At 46.9% G+C, this 21574-nt stretch overlaps 1 protein-coding gene across 1 annotated transcript in view; it reads left to right on the top strand.

Annotated features, from left to right (window-relative positions):
* Nucleotides 1-1932: 1932 nt before the first annotated feature.
* The window catches only part of mei1 (meiotic double-stranded break formation protein 1), a gene marked incomplete at both ends in the record, with an annotated part of 29779 nt that continues 10137 nt past the window's right edge, over nucleotides 1933-21574 (top strand). The window contains 25 exons of the mRNA XM_084439061.1: nucleotides 1933-2070; nucleotides 2214-2337; nucleotides 2491-2541; nucleotides 2921-2994; nucleotides 3886-3991; nucleotides 6034-6237; nucleotides 7204-7370; nucleotides 7497-7611; nucleotides 7700-7816; nucleotides 7929-8028; nucleotides 9128-9262; nucleotides 10513-10624; nucleotides 11306-11397; nucleotides 11699-11852; nucleotides 12052-12163; nucleotides 12405-12465; nucleotides 12917-12999; nucleotides 13449-13626; nucleotides 14006-14156; nucleotides 15134-15325; nucleotides 15473-15589; nucleotides 18947-19109; nucleotides 20165-20266; nucleotides 20945-21055; nucleotides 21198-21379. Coding sequence (XP_084295187.1) covers nucleotides 1933-2070; nucleotides 2214-2337; nucleotides 2491-2541; nucleotides 2921-2994; nucleotides 3886-3991; nucleotides 6034-6237; nucleotides 7204-7370; nucleotides 7497-7611; nucleotides 7700-7816; nucleotides 7929-8028; nucleotides 9128-9262; nucleotides 10513-10624; nucleotides 11306-11397; nucleotides 11699-11852; nucleotides 12052-12163; nucleotides 12405-12465; nucleotides 12917-12999; nucleotides 13449-13626; nucleotides 14006-14156; nucleotides 15134-15325; nucleotides 15473-15589; nucleotides 18947-19109; nucleotides 20165-20266; nucleotides 20945-21055; nucleotides 21198-21379 — 3141 coding nt within the window. The remainder of the gene's footprint in view (nucleotides 2071-2213; nucleotides 2338-2490; nucleotides 2542-2920; nucleotides 2995-3885; nucleotides 3992-6033; nucleotides 6238-7203; nucleotides 7371-7496; nucleotides 7612-7699; nucleotides 7817-7928; nucleotides 8029-9127; nucleotides 9263-10512; nucleotides 10625-11305; nucleotides 11398-11698; nucleotides 11853-12051; nucleotides 12164-12404; nucleotides 12466-12916; nucleotides 13000-13448; nucleotides 13627-14005; nucleotides 14157-15133; nucleotides 15326-15472; nucleotides 15590-18946; nucleotides 19110-20164; nucleotides 20267-20944; nucleotides 21056-21197; nucleotides 21380-21574) is intronic.

Raw genomic sequence — 21574 nt, 5'->3', positions numbered from 1 at the left:
TGAAATCAACACAAGAATCAGAATCAGAATTCCTTTTATTTATTTAGCCAAGTAGCCTATTTGCATGCGAGGAAAGTGACATAATATGCTGATGCACAAGGACACAAAAGCAACACACAAACATAATAATAGCCTAATAACAAAAAACACAAGGCATTAACAAAATATATAAACAGCAAGATATCAAACCACAATATTTAAAACAACTGTAACCTACTTTCCTAATTAAAGGGGCAGACTTCCAAACTTCTCTGACACTGTTAGCCTACAGTTAACGTTAATTTGGTTCATTTTAAGGTTAGCTAACCACACCACCCATGACCATCCTCGAGTGGCATGTGCAGAAGATGCAGCTTTGTGTCAGTGTTGCTCAGAGGAAGTGGTTTGAAGTCATATCAGAATAGCAGAGACCTCATCACAGCCCAAGTCTGGCAGGTTTTCAGACCCCTAAAGTGAGATGGAAATACTGAATGCCAACATTTCCTCAGTTGCTTAGATGAAAATGGAAAGTGATTTTTGTTTAGCCCATAGGCTAACTAAACACTTCTTTACCTGGCAGACGATGCAGCTGTCTTCAGAAGATCACAAAACCTGGGCCTAAAATAGGCTAGCCTACATAGTGCAGGAAGTGAGGGGGCTTTGAGAGTGAGAGTTTTTAAGAATAAATATGTGTGTGTGTGTGTGTGTGTGTGGCTTTTCTGATAGGTCCAACTCGCCTCCTCATTCCATCATCAGATAGCCCAGTTGCTCAGTGCTGCAGGCTCTGTTGTCATGGAAACCAAATTCTGACCTTCACTTTTAAGTAATGCTGCAAAATGCCGCCCCTTGGACAAACAGGCCACTAAACATTCAGCAGTAAATATCCTTCTTCTGAGGGCATGAATCCAGCATCATCCCCCTTGTGCGTTTGTTAGCAGGATTGTGCAAAAACTACTGGAATGATTTTCATGAAACTCGGTGGAAGGGTGTTGCAACCACCCAGACACTGACAGCCATATTCACCTCCATTCGTTTTTTGTGCCAGGATTAGGCTAAGCAAAAACGACCTGACAGATTTTCATGAAACTCATGGGCTAGCATATAATTACATTTTGGAGCAGATCCGAATCATGGGCCAGCAGATCCACAAATGAAAACAAAACACATTCAATTCTGGCGTGCACTGAGCCCCGAAAAGAAGCCTACTCAGGGGTGGAGATCTGTGCTCTCTGAGCACCATTTCTAGTTTTTCTTTCTTGCTTGCTTTCTTTCTCTGAGGTTATGGGTTTGAAGAAAAGTCAAAGAGAGGCCTATCTAATTTACAGTAGGCTACACCGAGGTAGGCTATTAACGTTTTTTGGCCCCTTTATTAAAATAGAAATGCATTTTTAAATTTGCAATCCAATGTGCAATTTGAAAATAAATTTTGCAATAGGCAATTATACACTCGAATCAACTACATTCCATATATTGTGGAAATAATATGCCTATGTAAAAATAATTTAGCGTAAAGTAGCCTAGCCTACAAGTAGCTAAACTCTGCAATATCTGCCACTTAGGTAGTGTGACTTGATTAGTCAGGTATGGGTTGGCGCGCTTTCTCCACACCGCGACTGTTCTACCGCGAAAATTCTCAATCTCTTCATCAGTATTGGGCATTACGGAACTTTATTCATTTAGAGCCCGAATTGGCTAGCGACTTTCTCGTCTTATGTCATATTCAGACTTAAAACTGCATTTGAAACCCATACAATTTGGGCCAACTGCCGTTAGTAGTTCAATTGTCAGTTAGCCGAAGTATAGCTACTTATCTAGCTAGCGCTAACACAGCTTGCTAACGTGAACGTTAGCAGGACTGGTGGTTTTCGTTTTTTCCCGGCCGAAGTTGGTAACAAAATATAGCATAGATTGGACATCTCTTAAACACGCAGTAGCTTGTTAACACTGTGAAAGATGACGAGCGTGGACATTGTTTATGACAAGATCCACTTCAGGCACGACCCGAAATGGTCCGGGCGCCTGGGCCAGCCAGACGGCGTGCTGCTATGCGTCGCCTGTGTCATTGAAATGATGGAGAGTCATGATATTGCGGTAAGACGTCTAGCTAGATATTTCCCCTAAAACGTTGCTCATAGAGTGCATTTCCTCTAAAGATAGCATAATACTTAGGGTAGCCTAGCTAACCCTTAGCAAGACATTGATGGGATCCACTAGCCTTGCCGTTGCCTTCCTAGTCTGTTCGGAAGTCCGTGGCCCTGTCTGGAATCAGCGGGGTGCTGAAGTGCTGTCCCGGGGCTCTCAGAGAACTGCTACTGCAAGACCAGCGGGTTTGCCTGCACTTCACTGCGTCTCTACTGGGTAAGACACTGAGCGTAGGTAAACAGACATACAGGGCTAAACACACAGCTGTAATTCACGATTCACATGTACTTTTCTGAGTGAAAAGGAGGGTATGGGCTGCATGCAGGTGTTCTACACCATCTTGATCGCAACCCCTGTGCTGTCCCGCAGGGATTCTTCGCACTGTGGAGGACCCAGCTACTCTGGATCTGTCCACACAAGGTGAGCGTGAGAGGAAGAAAGATGGAAGCACTTTTGAGGCTTTTGATATTGGCAGCTTCTTGGCCTAGTTCACACACATTATAGTCAATGTATTCAGTGTATTCCAATAGTTTTTGGTTTGATTCAAACAGCGGGACTATTGGCCTGAGTATGATAGGTTGTTGAGTACAGCAGCAGAATGCTGTAACCCGCAATTGGAGGATTGCTGCTGGCTCAAAGCACTTTGGGGGCCAAGCAAGACACTTATTACTCTTTAATAGTGTCCCTGTGTGCATGAGAAATGTGCTACTTGCAAGTTTCAAAACAATGTCAGCTGAGCCTTCATGAATAATGCAGTGATAACATTGTGTGTGTGTGTGTTTGTGTGTGTGTGTGTCAGTGCTGGTTCAGCTGCTCCTCGAGTTGCAGAGTGAGCAGTATGTACGCTACGTCCTGAATGAGATACACACACAGGTGAGAAGACAATAGGTGGGATGAACCTGTGCTGCACACAAACTCAAGCCCGTGCACATACACACACACACACACACACACACACACACTTAGTGTGGCACAGATTAATTACATACTCCAGTATTTGGGTTAAATGCTTGTCCTGGTTAGCAATATTGGATTTACATTATTTTGGTAATCACTATTGAACATCACTTTCTTTGAAATCAGCATGCTGCTAGGAGGTGAGCTGACAGGCAGAAAGACTTTGTCTCTTTCTCTCCCGCACACACACACGATCACACACACACACACACACACACACACACACACTCTAAATGGTATTTGTGTATCCTTAGCCTAACCCAGTAAAATGTTCCCCACTTGCTTGACACCTTGACTGCCAGTGGTTTCATATAGTGCAGTAATGTCACCATATGTGAGAGTGTAAAAGGTTGAGGCGGAGGGCCTGGCTGGCTGGCTGGCTGGCCGGCTGGCTCTAGGGATGACAGGGTTGACAGCACAGGTCATGTGTGGACAAGCGCTCTATCAGTAGAATAATATCTTAATAGAAAACAGAGGTCTGTGTGTGTGTGTGTCTATAGCTGTATGATTGAGGTTGTCGAGCAGTGTCTGAAAGATTGATTCCGCGCCACAATAATGTCAGAGTATCAATACTCTGGCGCTGACAAAATGTGTTAATAACACAAGTTTAATTTACTCCTGAAATTGCCTTCCTCCATTCATCCCGCTCTCTGCTCCTTCTCCCTCTCTTTCTCAAACCTCCCTCTCTTCCTCCATCCCTCTCTCTCTCACCCTGTACCCACCCCCACCCCCCCCCCTCTCTCTCTCTCTCTCTCTCTCTCTCTCTCTCTCTCTCTCTCTCTCTCTCTCTCTCTCTCTCCTGTCCAGCTGTGCGAGGCGTCCAGTGTAAGGGGTTTCCTACCCACTTGTACCTTCCTGGGGAAGCTGGTAGACGCTGTTCCCAACCTGCCCCAGAGTCTGGCCTCGCAGCACGGTGAGATACAGAACGACAACATTGTCTCCCTCCCTCCCTCTCTACCTCCATCCCTTCCTCCCTCCCTCCCAACGTGCCCCAGAGCCTGGCCTCTCAGCATGGGGAGATACAGCATGAGAATATAGCCAAGAATAGAAGACTTGTGCCAATGAGGAGTACATTTTATATTGTATATATTGAGTAAATTGCATTGTGCCTTTCTTTTCATTGGATATATTGTATTTTGTATTTGCACTCTATTTTGTATTTACGCTGTTCTTTGTATTACATTTGCACTGTCCTTTCTTTGCACTGTCCTGTCCTGTTCTGCACCCTGTCCTATGTCATCTACTTCAGCGTATGCCATTAGGTGAATCAACTGATCTTGAATCTTGATTTTCTATACATTAGAAAATCAAGATTCTGTACTGGCTTTTTTGGTTGCCAAAATGAGGACACTATCTTCCGCTGTGCCATGCGGGTGTATTTAAATGGTGCACTCACTTGAACTATCGTACTCCATCACCTGCATAACATGGTCACTGCTCATTAGGTGCTTGTATCAATCTAGAAACGATTAATCACTTCTGTGTTGAGGTGTGTGTGTGTTTGACAGGTAGTTTGATACAGTATAATGTGCGTACATGTGCTGTCCTGAGTGAGCCGGTTCTGTGTGTGTGTGTGTGTGTTTGTGTGTGTGTGTGTGTGTTTGTGTGTGTGTGTGTGTGTGCGCGTGTGTGTGTGTGTGTGTGTGTGAGAGAGAGTATATGAGGGCCGCCCGTATTGACGGTTCGCATTTCATCAGTCGCTCCCTGGCTCTGTTTGGGGTAATTACAGCTAAACAATGACAGAGGCCAAAACACACAGGGCCCCTTTCACTGCTCCACTGTCACTCCCACAGACACAAGCTGGAGAGAGAGAGAAAGGGGAGAGGAGACAGAGCAGATAGAGAAAGAGATGAGTGGGAGAAAGAAACTGGTGGAGAGAGAGAGAGAGAGAGAGAGCATGATCATGAGATGGTTTGAGGTCAGGGACCAAGGGAGGGAGAGGGTGAGGAGTCAAAGATAAGAGGACAGCGAGAGAGAAAGTTTTATGTGAGTTTTATGTGATCATGCCAGTAGAACTGCAGTCCTTCTAGCACTATGTGCACCCCACCGGGTTAGTTTCATCAAACATTTCTCAAACACATTTCTTTGAATATAGATTATTTTCATCAGCTGGTCTGTACTGTGTTGAAAGTCTGCTAGCTCTCTCAGATGAATGATCTCACTGTCCTTCTGTCTCTTATCCCTCTCTTATCGCCCTCTCGGTCTCTCTCTTGATCTGTCTCTCTCCCACTCTTTTATCCTCCCCCTTTCTCTCCCTCTACCCCCATCACTCTATTTCGGTCTCTCATTTCATCTTGCTCATCTGCTTGTGTGTGATCAGACGTGTCTCCCGCCTCAGAGGCGTTTGATTCGCTCCACAGAGCAGCTGTGCCTGGGCCCCGCCATGCGCTCTCAACGCGGCTGTGGGAGCTCCCTCCCTATGCATTTAAATCAAGCTCGCCCTAAACCAGAAGGAAGCCTGCGCACGCCATGGCGTGGTCCCATTTCAGTCCGCACCGGAGCGTTACGCTGTACAGTGGAGCGTTCTGAGAACCGCAGGGCTTCCTGTTGATGTTCAGTCATGCGGGGTTCTTGGTATCGCTCTTGTCCTGTCCCTGTTGCCGATCATTCATTTTTTTTCCCCCGTCTCTCCAACCCCCCTTTTTTCCTCTCATCATTTGCTCTCTTTTCCGTCTCTCCGTCTTCCCTCTCCATTTCTCCTCCTCCACCCCTCCCTCCCTCCCTCCATACCTCCACCGCTCCCTCCCTCCCTCCATACCTCCACCGCTCCCTCCCTCCCTCCATACCTCCATCCATCCCTCGGTCCCTCCATACCTCCCTCCCTCCCTCCATACCTCCATCCATCCCTCGGTCCCTCCATACCTCCCTCCCTCATTCCATCCCTCCCTCCCTCATTCCATCCCTCCATCCTCCCTCCATCCTCCTCCCATCCCTCAACCCCCCCCCTCCCTCCAGTGCCTCTTCTGGAGGGGCTGTGCTCCGTCCTGCTGCGCCCAGGCGAGGATCTGCGGGCCTCGGTCTTGTACGTGTGGCAGCGTGTTTGGGAGGCCCCCGCCGCCGTCCAGTCCCTCCCCGCCGGCCTCCGGGGGCGGGTGAGCTCAGCGCTGCTGCAGACCCTGGCCCACGCCTGCTCTCCCCAGCTCACCATCAACTGCCTGGGTGAGGAACCGGCGGGGGGGAGGGGGGGGCAGGTAGAAAGTAGTCATTTCGAGAATGTTCGTGCTCATGTTACCGAGCTTAATTTTGACTCACTCCTCAGTGTTTTTTTTATTTTATTTTTATTTTTACTTTAGCCTTTATTTAACTAGGTAAAAGAAGCTTGAGCTCAAAGAGCTCTTTTTCGAGCAACATCTGATAAAAATGGCAGCATAAAACACAACAACAAAAAACTACAATCAAAGACAAAACAGTATAGGACAGACGGAGAACAAAGAACATATAAACGTGTACATGGAATAGGAGCCCAGTGAGGTGTGGTAATCCCCGTTAGAGGTACCTGTGGGTTAGGAAATGTGACGTTCCTAATGCTGCGTTCCATTTGTATCAGACATTCGAATTTTCCGCCCGCGACAATGTCATATCCCAGTTAAGAGTGTTTCAGAAACAAAAAGAAAACCCCACTTTCGGCCCATCTTTGTAGTTCGAGCCAAGTTGTTAGCAATACCAGTTGATAACAACACGCCATTTTGCGCCTACGAACTCCGTAGCAACATTGTCCATTCATAGAAGTTGGACAGTACTGTGTGTACAACTGATTTCATGAGACACAAATAAGTCAGAAGCGCTAATAAAATTCTTATTACCGCTCTCACTTATTGTTGATTTGCGGAGCAGCCATTTTGATTTGACGTCAGCGGCATGGTTGGGGTAGATTTTTTCCCCCCGAGAAATGTTGGAAATCCGAGTTCATGTGATGTATTTTATGACGATTTTGACTTAGAACTCAGAAAACCCGATGCTTTAGATACAACTGGAACGAAGCATTAGACTCTTCTGTGTGCGTGAGAGACACAGAAAGGCGTGTTATTAAGATAAAGACCTTACTGGCAGGATCCTAAAATATGTGATTGAAGATTTGACGTAAATCAGTGAAGGATGTTGTGTGTGTGTGTGTGTGTGTCACAGGGCTCCTTAGGCAGCTGCTGAAGCTGGGCGAGGGGGTGTCTGTGTTGATGAACAGCTCCTCTGACCAGATCCTCTCTGACCTGGACCAGAACCAGAACCAGAACCTGGAGGGCAGCAGCTCCCAGCGCTCTCTGGACCGATGCCCGCTGCCTCTCATACTTAAAAAGGTCTCTGTCATGACCTGGCTAATCGAATGATCATGTAAAGATGGTTATTTCAGGAGGTGACTCTGTGTGTGTGTGTGTGTGTGTGTGTGTGTGTGTGTGTGTGTGTGCGTGCGTGTGTGTGTGTAGCTGTTGCTGAGTGGTGATGAGACGCTGCAGGTGGCCAGTGCCCAGTGTATGGCTGCTGTTCTTGTCCACTCCCCCAGCCAGTATTGTGCCCCTTTCATCCTTGCAGATGTACCTGGTGAGTGGCACGCACACACACACACACACACACACACAAACACTCACTCAAGACCGCTCTTACGTCACTCCTCTCCTCTTTCTCCCAGAGTTCCTGTTCGAGCGTCTGAACAGTAGCAGTGAAGTGTTGCTGTGGTCGGTCTACAGCTGTCTCCTGCTGCTGACCGAAGACGCCCTGTTCTTCTCCCAATGTCATGCGGTGTACGGTGAGGCGGACGGGACACACACACACTTTCACAGAGCTAGATGATGAGGCAAAAATGCCTTCGACATAGCCTTAAAGTGTGTGTGTGTGTGCGCGCGTGTCATGTGATTCAGGTATTGAGTCTCTGGTGCGGAGTCTGAAGGTGGCCCTGAGACTGACCAACCTGGATGTGCAGAGACAGGGCCTTCTGCTGCTCACCGAGATACTGGAGAGGTACACACTCACACACACACACACACACACACACACACACACACACACACACACACACACACACACACACACACACACAGAGTCTCACATACAGGAACACACAATACCTACTGTAGTCAAGTACAGTCACACACTCACATACAGCCGCACACACGCATAGGTTTAATTAAAAAAAGGTTATTAATATTTTATTCAAAACTGTTTTGATGTTAGTGCACAGTCGAAGTCTGGGGGTGTGGGACGGAAATTCCTTCTGAATGTACAGGATAGGATAGGAGTGATATTGGAAAGCCTCTCATTCTACACGATAGGATAGGAGTGTGATATTTGAAAGATAGATACTGTAGATAGATAGATAGATAGATAGATAGATAGATAGATAGATAGATAGATAGATAGATAGATAGATAGATAGATAGATAGATAGATAGATAGATCAAAGGCAGAAAAGCCACAATATGCAGTATATTCATATACAGGCTGTGCAAAAAGCACTAAAGTACAATAGGGTGCAAGTATATACAATCCAGACAAGACACAAAAGACAACTGACTAACTTGATGATTCCAAGTCATTAATGCCAGGGGAATGTAGTAAGACTGGTCCCCGAAAGAACCGAGCAAGCAATAGTCTGTCTGAGAGAGAGCGAGAGAGAGACCAGAGAGAGAGAGAGATCAGAGAGCAGGGTGGGGTTCACCACATCCATATCAGGACAGTGGTCTTTACCATAAACAAACCCTCTAGGCATCCTGTTAGACCGACCACACGGGACCGGCTTCTTCTCCATTCAGCTCAGCTTGACCGGCCCCCTCGGGAGTCTCTCCGTATACTGGCGTCTTGTTCTGTGCCCACACTATATGGAATACGGGCTAGGGGCTGTGTAGGGTGGGCATGTTTGTGTGTGCACGTGTATGTTTGTGTGTGTGTGTGTGTGTGTGCTCTTGTTAGCTGTTGTGGCAACAACGGGCCTCCCCACTTCTGCTATGGTGCTACGTCACACACAGAGACATAACACTGTTGATCTTTCTAAGGGCGGATAGGTCATCACTGTTTATTTGTACCTGAACTTGTGTGTGTGTGTGTATGTGTGTGTGTGTAGGCAGCCTGTCGGAGTGCGTTTATTCCCTAGCAGCCCGGGGTTTGCGGCTGTAGCAGAGGCAGTGCTTGGAGGCGTGGCCTCCACCTGTCTGCAGGTTGCTACACAGGCAGCGTGCGCCGCTACTGCCTTACTCAGGTACGCACACACACACACACACACACACACACACACACACACACACACACACACACACAATCTCCCTTTCTATTGCCCTCTTGCTCTGACACACACTTTCCTTTTTCTCTCCCTCTTGTGTGTGGACACAAACACCTTTCTCCCTCTTGCTCTGACACACACACACACACACACACACACACACACACACAAACACGCGCAAAGCAAGCTCACTCACACACAACACTTATGCAGATGATACTGTGGTATATTGTGCTGGCGCCTCCATTACAGATGCTCTTGCCAAGTTGCAGGCTGTCTTTAATATTATCCAGACTCAGCTATCACAGCTAAAGTTGCTTTTAAATGCTGATAAAGCAAAGGTAATGCATTTTTCCTTAATAATTAATAATATTTTTAAATGTATAATCTCCTAAAAAAACTGAGGCTGAAGTTAGGGTTTCATTTCAGAAACAAGTCTTGTTTCTCCTTTTTGGCCAGAAGAAGACTGGTCTCTGCTAACTTTGTACCGGTGCTTGCTTATGGAGCTCTGTTGTACATGAATGCACCCTCCCATCACCTGCGCGTGTTAGATTCAGCTTCACAGTGCTCTACCATTGATCCCAAATTGTAAAGCTCTTAACTCATCACTGCACACTGTGCTCCAGGGCCGGCCGGCCATCGCTGACCATGCGGAGGCTCATTCGTTGGTACCTGTTCATTTTAAAGCTATCCTTGGTGAACTCCCAGCCTACATAAGCTCTCCCATTGCAGGGAGATCTGTCAGTACTGTAGTTACAGTCTGAGATCACCTGATGTGATCCTGTTGTCTGTGCTGAGCGCTATGACTGAACTGGGACAGGCTTTCATGTGCTCTGCTCCTCTTACCTGGAATAGCCTTCAAACACATCTAAAGATAATGGAACTGGTCTCTCTGCCTGCTTTTGAAGCACTCACAAGCTTGTTGTTAAATTATTCCGTTGGCTCGTGTTAATGTACTTAGGTATTTAAATGTGTACACTCTGTAATCTGATGTTCTATTGATGTTTTTATTATTGTTTTTGTCTGTAACTTTTTTATGCTGCTGTTTTGGCCAGCTCTCTTTATCTTTGATCTCAATGGGACCACCCGGTAAAAATAAAGGTTAAATAAAAAATACTCCCCATTTCTCTCAATCCCTCTTTCTTTCTCACTCTCCTATCTCTCTCACTCCTCCCTCTATCCTTCTCTTTCATTCTCTCTCTCTCTCTCTCTCTCTCTCTCCCCCCCAGACTGAACCACCAGTCCAGCCCGGTCCAGTACGGGGAGCTGGAGAAGCTGGTGGAGGCCGTGGTGGTCAGGTGCACCGAGCTGCCCCTCCCCTCCTCTCATCGACGAGCCAGCGTGAGTCCCGCACCGCTCGCGCCCCCCTGGGACGAGGAACGGTGAATTGTGCAAACAAAAAAAGCAGTCCGATTGCACCGCTACTTTTTGAACTATGTTTGTATCACTTCACCTGCACTTTACGCGTCCTGTCGTGCACCGTCCTGTCCTGTCCTTGCACTTGTCCATTGTTTTATTGTAAGCACCACAGTGTCGAAAAAAAAAAATCCTATCTATGTAAGTACAATGGCAATAAACAAATTCTGATTCTGTTGAGCAGCAACTAAACTGAGTTACTGTAGGACTAGTCTTGCATAGCCAGACCTATCTCCACACTTCGTTTACGCTGTGCCAGCGCCGGAGACAGGTCTGGCTGGACATATTACCATTCTGCAATAGGGGGGGAAAAAATCACAGTCCGCGAAATAGTCTAGATCGAATCTGATTGGTGCCGAGAGAACCTCTCGGCCGAATCAGATTAATTTGTGTCACCAGACTCGCCACTGATTGGGCAGTGTGACAACGAATGACAAGGTTTATTGCCAAGACCTACATCCGTTGAGCCAGACTACTGTAGGACTGACTTTCTCTACGAAACCTTCTGCGTTTGGGGCAAACGTTTTCGTTTCGATTTCGTTCACTCCGATTCGTTTCCAGGGGGTCACGCTGACGGCGGTGTGCTTCCTCCCTCCTGTTTCCCAGGGGAGCCTGAAGGGAGCTGAGCCCAGCAGCCAGGCCTCTAGAGGGGACAGGTTTCTACTCCAGGCCCTGGTCTGCTTCCAGGCTGCTTGCAGGTCAGCGGTGGCTTTTCTGTAACACAGAATAATAGTAATAATGATATTGTACGGTACCCTCACGCTGTACAAAAGAGAGATACTGAAAAGAACAAGGTGAAAGAAATATAAAGACCCAAGGACACTGAACAAAAGGTGAGTGTGTGTGTTTGTGTTTGATTACCGTCTGTGTGTGTGTGTGTGTTTGATTACCGTGTGTGTGTGTGTGTTTGATTACCGTGTGTATGTGTGTATATGTTTGATTACCGTGTGTGTATATGTGTGTGTGTGTGTTTGATTACCGTGTGTGTGTGTGTGTCAGGTTGGCTGAGCAGTGTGCGTCAGAGCCCGGCCTGAAGGAGAACTCGTTCACAGCTCCGTGTGGAGGGAAGCAGAGCCAGGGCCAGGCCTGTCTGGAGTCTCTGTGTCAGTGTCTGTTACGGTGCTGTGACACTGTCTGCATCCCCACTGTCACCGTGAGGGAACACACACACACACACACACACAGCACTTATCAGAGACTAATATCCAGCAGTCACGCACAGTAGATGAGAGTCTGATGACTGAGAACTAATTTTGTAGTTCCATTAACTAGTGTGAAGGATGGTTCGTCTGCCTTTGCGCATGTAGACACGTGTGTGTATTTTGTGTGTGTGTGTGTGTGTGTTTGTGTAGAGACAGTGTGAGCGTGTCCCCAATGCTCAGGTGCTTCAGTACTTCTTCTCCATTCTGTCATGCCAGTTCACCCTACTGCCCGCCCTCATGCCCCTCTTCTCTGACAAACTGGGTAAGGTCACAGGCTGAGGGTCAGAGGTCAGGGGCTATTGCTCGGTCATTACTAGCTATGCTCAGCTCCTACGTGAGTTGATGACAATGTAACGACCTGCCTCTGCCTTTACCTCCTCCTCCTCCTCCATCATCCCGCCCTCTCCTCTTCCTCCTCCTCTATCGTCCCTTCCTCTCCTCTTCCTCCTCCTCTCCCTTACTCCTCCTCCTCCTCTCTCTTCCTCTCCTCCTCCTCCCTCCAGCATCCTCTGGTTTCTACAGGCTGGCTCTGGAACACAAAGCTCTCTTCTGTGCAGGAAACAGGTAACAGAAGGGCCAGAGCGCGCACATACACACACACACACACACAAACACACACACACACACACACACACACACACACACACACACACACACACACACACACACACACACACACACACATTTGCTCGGCCCAAATCCTCAAATGCCTCTGGCGCCCAGGTAATGACTATGTGTGTGTGTGTGTTTGTGTGCGTGTAGTTGTTACTTGTGGTGTGTCAGCCGGAATGAAATGGAATCCTCAGACTGAAATGAGACCACTTCCTTCTGAACACAGTGTTGTATTCTCTTTCACTTATACAAGTTCACCCTTTCAAAATATGGTCTGATCATGCTTTTTATACATATATTATACCTCTCCCCCATAAACCTCCGTCTTTTGTTTATCTCATCCCTTCCTCTCTTTCTCCCCCTTCTCTCTCTCTCTTTCTCTCTCTCTCTTTCCCTCTCGTAGGAACCCAGGTCTTAATGCAGCCTGCAGTGCTTTTCTGCAGCAGCTTAGTGTGTGTCTGCTGTCCCAGCTGGCTCCCCGACAAGGTTCTGACTCACCCAGCCACACCACCTCCGACACACACACACACACCACCTCCGACACGCACACACACACACACACACACACCCCCCCCCGGAGTCCCACCACCCCAATATCTTCTCTCCATCCGCCCTCCACCGCTGACTGAAAGGTCGTTCTCTCGCTCGGAAGCTTTTGGGGAAACTCGACACAGGAGTGACAGGCGAGGCGTGTTCTCACCGAGACCCGCAGCGGCACCAGATAGCGCTTCACCCTCCGCTCCTTCCCCCCGGCTTGTTATTCAATATCTCTCCCTCGCTACCTCGCTCTCTTCCCCACTCACACTTCCCCTTTCTCTCTATCTATCTCTCTCTTTCACCCCCTCTCTCTCCCCCACCCTCTCTCTCTCACACACTCTCCTCCTCGTTTCTCCTTCCTACCTTTTACTCCTCCTCTCTCCGTCTCCACTCCCCAGACGCGGAGGAGGTGGCGTGCGCGTTGAGGTCCGGCCTGCCGTCCCTGTGCGTCCGTGTTTCCGAGTGGCCCTCCCTGCTGTGCGAGGCCCCGGGGCCCCAGTCTGACTCCACAGGGCCCTGGGCCACTCAGTACTGCCTGGTCATACTGCTACACCTGGCCTTGCAGCATGGGGACAGGTACACAAGCACACACACACACACACACACACTCACACATTCCCTCACAGGTCCAGTTTTGCTATTTACATACTAAGGGTACTGCATAAACAGTGTACATAATTGGCAGCCAGGCTGTTCATTGGAACCGCCATGCCCGCCAGGGAGGGGCAGGGAGAAAGCCTCTCATCTTGTGTATTCTCAAAATGAACATGTGCTGCGGACACAGATTTACATAGCGTGGGAGCAGGGTATAATGGAAGGGTGTGTGTGCTTTGTGGGGGTTAGTTTAATATACCAAGACCCAGCGTAGCATACCTCTAATTAGTTTGTGTGTGTGTATTTATCTGCTCCTGTGTGTGGGTATGTGTGTGTGTATGTGTGTGTGTGTGTGCTCCAGGCTACTCCCTGACTCTACCGTGTTCTCCTGCATGGCCAGGCTGCTGTGTTCAGCGCAGGAGCAGGGAACCGGTCCCCTGCCTGCCTCCGTGCTCAGGTCTGCCCTCTACCTGCTGGCTGTCACTCAGGACAGGAGTCCGGACCTCGGCAGGGTAACGCAGCCCTGGATAGATTAGACTGACCGATTGTTGGATAGATGCATACGTGCATACATGCATACATACACACTTCAGACATATACATACATACATACATACATACACACTTCAGACATATACATACATACATACATACATACATACATACATACATACATACACACATACACACTTCAGACATATACATACATACATACATAGATACATAGATACATACATACATACACACTCCAGACATATACATACATACATACATACATACATACATACATACATACATACATACATACATACATACATCAGACATATACATACATACTGTACGTACATACCGTACATACCTCAGACATACATACACACACACACACACATACCTGTACATACATACATAGCTCCTTGCTATTGCTAATTGTTGAGTTGGAGCCGGTTCTCCTCAGGCCATTCAACGAATCTCCACATCCCTGTACTCCCCCTCATCATCTGCCTCTTTCTTGCTCATCTTTCTTTTTTGAAATTGCCTCCATTCCCAGTGATCCAAGAGCACCAACAACACTAATGGTTTATCTCACTTTTTGAGCACCTGGTTGTTCCTGCCTGTTATCGTGTATCGTGAGCTGAGTGTATCGTTACACCCATAATACTGTAGATGTGTACCGTTTATCGACTAACTAGACACCAACTGTACAGTAGCAACAGGCCTATTCTATTATTCATATTATTATTAAATTATGATCCATCTATTCAATTATTATTTCTGATTATATTCAATTATATTCATATTTAAGTAGACAAATGAATAGATATATAGACACTAAGACAGGAAGTATGAACTCTGCTGCAAAATGAGCTTATAAAGTTGTGCTACTTTATATGGTGTGTGTAAGAGAATATTGCTTTCTCTCACACACTTTCTCTCCTTCGTTCTCTCCCTCTTTTCGGTCTTTTCCATCCGTTCTCTCCTCTCTTCCCAGGCTCCTCTCAACTGCATCATCAAGGCCCTGTCCTTCGGCCCCAGTTTCTCTTCCCTCTACACCCATCATCCTCCTCTCCTCCACTTCATCTATCGCTACCCAGAGCTGGCAGACCGCTTCGGACTCCGGGTCCTGGAGCTGTGGCTGACCCACCAGGCCACAGATACACCCACAGCCCCGGCGCAGACCAAGGTTAGGATCCACTCCTTTTTCAGGGCTATCATGATTCGATTGAAAGAACAATTCGATGATCGGAGTGGCAAATGATCTTAAATGACTTTGCAACAGACCGAGGATAATACTTTTTTGTTCTCTCTCTCGTTCTCGACTCTTGAGCAGACAGACGGAGAGAGGCAGGGGGAGAAGAAGGCCGAGACCCAGTCAGACCAGGACCCAGACATCGCCGCCCTGCTGGCTGTGATGGAGAAGAGCCCTTCAGTCATATTGACCCTGCTGGTGAGGGAGGGAGACCCTGTACAGTACAGTAGGTCTGGGAGGGGTCATCCTGGGTCTTTGTGCAGGGGATGGTGTGCTGTCTGTATATTGTTAGCCCTTGCCTGTCCATTGTCTGTGAACGTAACTGTCTCTGGCGTCTGTTATCCCCACCCACTGTTTATATCTTGACACGCTGACTGTGCACTCCTGTCTATCCTAGTAGGTTGTAGCCAATTAGTTTGAGAAATCACTCGCAGCAATTTCGAGTCCAGTGGCAAATACTGTGAGTGTTGACTACTGCTATGGCAACCAGTACTACCCCGAGTGGAAACCGCATCGAATCTCATTCACTTCTCATTTTGCACTTTGTTGGTATAATTATATTCAAGTCTGAATTTACCTCTTTTGAATATCATGCTGTAATTTTGAAGTGCCAGCCTCCATATCTGTGTATAGGCCACCCAAGCAATGTCCAGCCTTCTTAGCAGATTTTTCTGAACTCCTGTCCATTATCCACACAAACTATAATAAGATTATCATTACAGGCAATTTTAATCTGTATGTTGATAATGAGGGTGATTCGAAGGCCAGGGATTTCATCAACCTCTTGAATTCCATGGACTTTAGTCGGCACGTAACTGGATCCACTCACAACCAAGGTCACACCCAAGACCTTGTGATTAGAAAGGGTCTTACGACTGATGTGCAGTCTGTCAGTGACCTTGCTATTTCTGACCACCTCTGTATTTTCTTCACAGCATTGATACCCAAAGATGAGATTAGCACACTGCTCATCACACAATGCTTTGTTCAGAAACGCTTTCTGAACTCTGTTGCAGCTGATTTAATCAAAATAATAATGAATGCAAATTGTGTAACAAGCCCTGAAGTGGGGCTTTAGTGAACACTTTTAATACCAAATTGAATGCCGCTCTTGTCTCTGTAGCACCTATGAAACTGAAAAAGGTTCTGGCCAAACAAAAAGCTCCATGGAGAAATGAGGAGATCAATCAACTTAAGAGAACATGCAGAGCTGAGTGCACATGGATAAAGACAAAGCTGCAGGTTCACCATGATGTAAAACAGCTTTATGCCTTTAATAAGGCAATATGAAATGCTAGGAGAGATCACTTCTCGAAATTGATTTCTATAAGTCATAACAATTCCAGGGCGCTCTTTTCAACAATGACCAAACATTTTGCTTGCTGACCTTCCTCCATGGAGCAGTGGTATGAGCTTGTTTGCACCAGTTGACACAGAGATGCTGAGCAAGGGGGTGTCAACTTAAAGGACATGGTTTGGAATTTAGCATTATAAGCCATATTATAAGGTTATTTATGATCATATACAACGGCCGACATCAAAGTTTCGCCAAGGGTGCACTCTCGAGATACCCTGTCGCCGCTAACACACTCAGTGGATCCATAGGTGCATATACAAAATCCCTCAAAAACACGCAGTATATACGTTTGTAAACCGCTTTAACTTTGGGAGGTCTTGACTGAGTTTGGAGGTTACCGTAGAAGAAGAAGAGCCGCTTCCGGGTCACAAGTTTGCACAACAACAACAACTCGAGAATTCAGGATTGCTTTGCAGCTGGTATTTCATTAATAGTGTTAGGTAGAAGTGTTTGTTGATCAAATATGGGATGCGGATGAATCTAAACATCTCTGGCTTTGTTGTCAATACAAGTTAGTGGATATAATATGATAAATGATAGTGGCTGCACTGGATCGGAGCCGTGCGTTTTTCAGGAGGAAGGAGGAGACGAATGACAAATACATGAGGGTCTCTCCCGGTACCCTAATTATTTAAAACTTCTTAAATGAAAAAATATCTTTAAATCATGACTGAAATCCAAACAGTACAATACCTGAGTAGGCATTAGCATGTTTATTCTGCATCACCCATGGCTTGAACTCACAACCATAGACACCAAGGGAAGGACATGTTCTTGTTGTGCCAAGTGAGAAGTTGGCAGTTTGGTCTCCAGCTTTATCTTCTAATAAAACTTCAGTTCTACAAAAGAACGTTCTCAAACAAACTTAAATGATACAAGGCATGTGGCAGCCTTCATGAATGTATGTATGTATCCATCTATCATCTTCATGAGTGACAAACTAGCTGGGGTTTGAAATGTTTTTTGGCTTGTCTTCCTATTTGCAGAGTAACTGCAGCTGTGCTCAATCAGTGGCCAATCAGTCAATTTGGCCAGATGTAGTCCTAGTTGGAGGTTGGGTGGGGTTACCAACAGCGACATCTCTGATTGGTGGAGATTGCGCTGTTGCACTATTAGGATTGTAATTTGTGGGTAATGTTTTTTTTCCATATGAGAGCAATAGTTTGAGGAGGACGGAATGAGGACAGAATTCAAAATCCTGTCAAATTGTATTTGAGATACTGTATAATTCTGAAAAATGTCACACCACATCTACCATGTCAGTGAAATCTCTTTTTTTTCATGAACATTGGATATTTTGCAGTGCTTCAGATAGCTCTAACTAAAAAAAAGGATAAATGTCACAGCTTATTTACACTGTAGGAATCCTGGATACATATTTTCGTAGGCCTACATACTGTGATGGGAATGAGTTTTGGGACTCTGGACTGAGCATAGATTCACTGATTGATGGGTGGAGGTGCGGGAACCCGAGCCGTAACAACTTCATTGGTGAAAAAGTTGCAAGGGAGAGACTATCTGGGCACTTGACAACAGACACTGAACACCAAATGCCGTCAGAAACCTACCATAGGTGTCATGTTTGATTCAGATCTTAATTTTGAGGCCCATATTAAGAAAGACTTATTTTTTTATCACTTCAGAAACATTGCTACGGTGAAACATTTTCTCTCCCAGGCTGACACTGAAAGACGAATGTATGCTTTTATCAGCAGCAGGTTGGATTACTACTCCTATCTGATCTACCAAAGAAAGCTATTAGTCAACTTCAAATGATATAAAATGCTGCAGCACGTGTTCTCACTAGGACCAGAATGAGGGCACACCTCACAGCAGACTTACAGTCACAACACTGGTTACCTGGCAGTTTTAGAATAGATGTTAAGATTATTTTATTACTGTAGTTTACAAAGCACTCCATAGTCTTGCACCTGAATACATGTCAGGCATGCTTTTATAATATACACCAAGTAGGTGCCTGAGGTCCTCTGGCACTGAACGTTTTTTTTAACCAACTGTGCCCTTGCAAATTAGTGTCAGGGGATTGAATCTGATTGGTGATTGAATTTGATTGGATTTGAGCGGCGCCAATGAGAGGCTTATCTCAAAATCCTATGAGCCCATCCTGTGAGTCAGGCTAGCGTTAGACTAGAGAAGGATGTATATCGTACATTATGTTCTCCTGTCTCTCCATGCAGGGTGTGGTGTGCTCCAGGGAGGGGCCCCTAGCGGAGCGAGCCCTGGCCGTTTTGAGGGGCTTCCTACAGGGTAGAAGAGGGTGTGATGCCAGCCTGTCTGCCCTAATCACACCCACCCTGCTCCAGGTGCTACAGAGACTCAGTCTGGTGGAACCAGGCCAAGGTGAAGACACACACACACACATTCAAACACAGGGCTGGTCCTGGAGAGCTACCCAGCCACCTGGGGGCTTTCTCTCCAACTCTAACCAAGCGTGTCTGGCTCTACAAATTAGCTGCTGATCACTTCCTTAATTAGCTGAATGAGTGGTCCCAAGTTTGCTGGATCGAAAGCCCACACACAGACAGTAGGGCCGGAGTGGGAGACCCCTGCTTTAAAACCTCTTGTTCTGCTCAAGATGGATAGCTACTGTACAAACAGTGCAGTAGAGAAAACATTGGCTCATCACACACAGAACACCAGCTCCTCTCTGACTCCTCCTCCTCCCGGTATCTGCTGAGCTGATGGAAACTCTCTTTCCAAGGTTGTAGAGCACAGGCTAATTGCCCCGCTCAAGGCCCAGTGTTCCCAGCGGAGTTTTAAACTGGTTACCCTCTGCTCTCTCCTCTACCTTCTCTCCTCTCATCTCCTCTCCTAGCCCACACTGCACATGCATGCTAGAGAAATTAGCATTCATATATATTTCATTTATAAGCTACAGTGGAGTGGACTATTCCTTTGGGTGAATATGTAATGAGATGAGCTACAGAGGGTTTCGATCTCTCTCTTTTTTCAACATCGCCTATAGCCCTGTATATTCTACCCCCATATCTCTCCGTTTCTTTTGCTCGCTTCCAATTCGTTTCTCCTCCGTCTCTCCTCTGACAGTTAAAATAATTGTTAAGAATTGCTTGTGTGTGTGTGTGCAGGTGCCAAGCAGTGAAAGATTACAGAGAAGAACAAGATACTGTAGGACCAAGCAATCAATAGAGTAGGGTTAGGGAAGATATAGCACACAATAGGGGTTAATGTGTGAGGTGCGAGCAGAGTACAGCAGCTAAGTTTAATGAGCAGAAGGGCACACTTGGGAGTACGCCCAGATTTATGCGAAAGGGCCACTTACTGTATTCACCAAGATAAGGCAACGAATGAGCTCACAACTTGTTTATTCGCTATTATAAAGGAAATTGCCATTGAAATGTAGGAATGCATCTCTGCAAGTTGTCTCTCTCCTCCAGACGGAGGCTCTCTCTCTCTGGTCCTGAGGCTGCTGTGTCTGACCAGCGGGGCGTCGGCGGACGACGACGTGGACGGAACACACTTCAAACTGCTCTACCACGGTGAGGTCGCGGGGTCGTCGGTCCCCCCCCCCCCCCCTCCTCTTAATCCGCCAATCGAGAGTCACCCTCGAAGTTCGAGCCAATCACAGCGCACCCAGCCTCACGCCCGTCTCGGCGTGATCACTCGATACCGGAGGTCTCATTTCGCTGTGCCCCCCCCCCTCCCTCCTCTGCTTCCTGGGTCTTCACTGTTGCTCAGTAACGCTCTAGATAAGCCTATCCCACCATTAGTCATCATTTATCTGAGTGGCAAATGACCGGTGTGGTGTATCGTGTCTCTAGTAGCACATGTTTGACCTGTACAGTGGGAGGGGGGCACAAATGCACACTTAAGGGAGCTAGATAGAGAACGGGTATGCAGCCCACCCGTCATGCCGTGCTGGCTTCACTCTGGTTTGATTTACCGGCTCAATCAATTCATTTCTCCGCTCTCCAGCCGAGTGTATCGGATGAGCTAATAACGCTGTGTTTGGAGGTGAGAGAGGTGTTTTCGGAACCGCAGGCCTCATCATGATGCTGTAACAACGGGATATTAGAGCTCTTATATGGGGCATCATCTGATTACGTCTACTTGTATTGATGTCCTTGTCTTAATGATTTCCCGCAATGTCTTTCTCTGTGTGTGTGTGTGTGTGTGTGTGTGTGTGTGTGTGTGTGTGTGAGAGAGAGAGAGTATAGTAAGTAACCTGGCAGGGAAGCTGAAGCCCACCAACCCCCAGGCTCTGCTTCCGGCCCTCAGCTATCTTCAATGTTGCCTGAGCCTGTCTGCACACCATTGCGCTGAGAGAGGTGACACACACACCACACACACACACACACATATATATATATATATATATATATATATATATATATATATATATATATATATATATATATATATATACTGTTAACTCGAGTATGCTGACTTTGTCTCTCCTTTTCTCCCCAGCTGTGTCCATGTTGCTGAGTAACATTGGAATAATGGACCAGCTACAGGCTATCCTCTCCTCCTCTTCCTCCCCATCCTCCTCTTCCCTCTCTCCGTCCCTCTCTCCCTCCTCTGCCCTGCTGTGCTGCGCCCGTCTGCTCCTGTCCTCCCTCGTCACCCTGCAGAAAACACACTCTGCCCAGGTAACCAGGTCTCTGATCAGAAAACACACTCTACCCAGGTAACCAGGTCTCTGATCAGAAAACACACACTACCCAGGTAACCAGGTCTCTGATCAGAAAACACACTACCCAGGTAACCAGGTCTCTGATCAGAAAACACACTACCCAGGTAACCAGGTCTCTGATCAGAAAACACACTATCCAGGTAACCAGGTC

The sequence above is a fragment of the Borostomias antarcticus genome (genome assembly GCF_949987555.1).
Source record: "Borostomias antarcticus genome assembly, chromosome: 5".
Taxonomy (NCBI): Eukaryota; Metazoa; Chordata; class Actinopteri; order Stomiiformes; family Stomiidae; genus Borostomias; species Borostomias antarcticus.
Note: the sequence above shows the minus strand (reverse complement) of the source record. Positions and strands in the feature narration are given on the sequence as shown.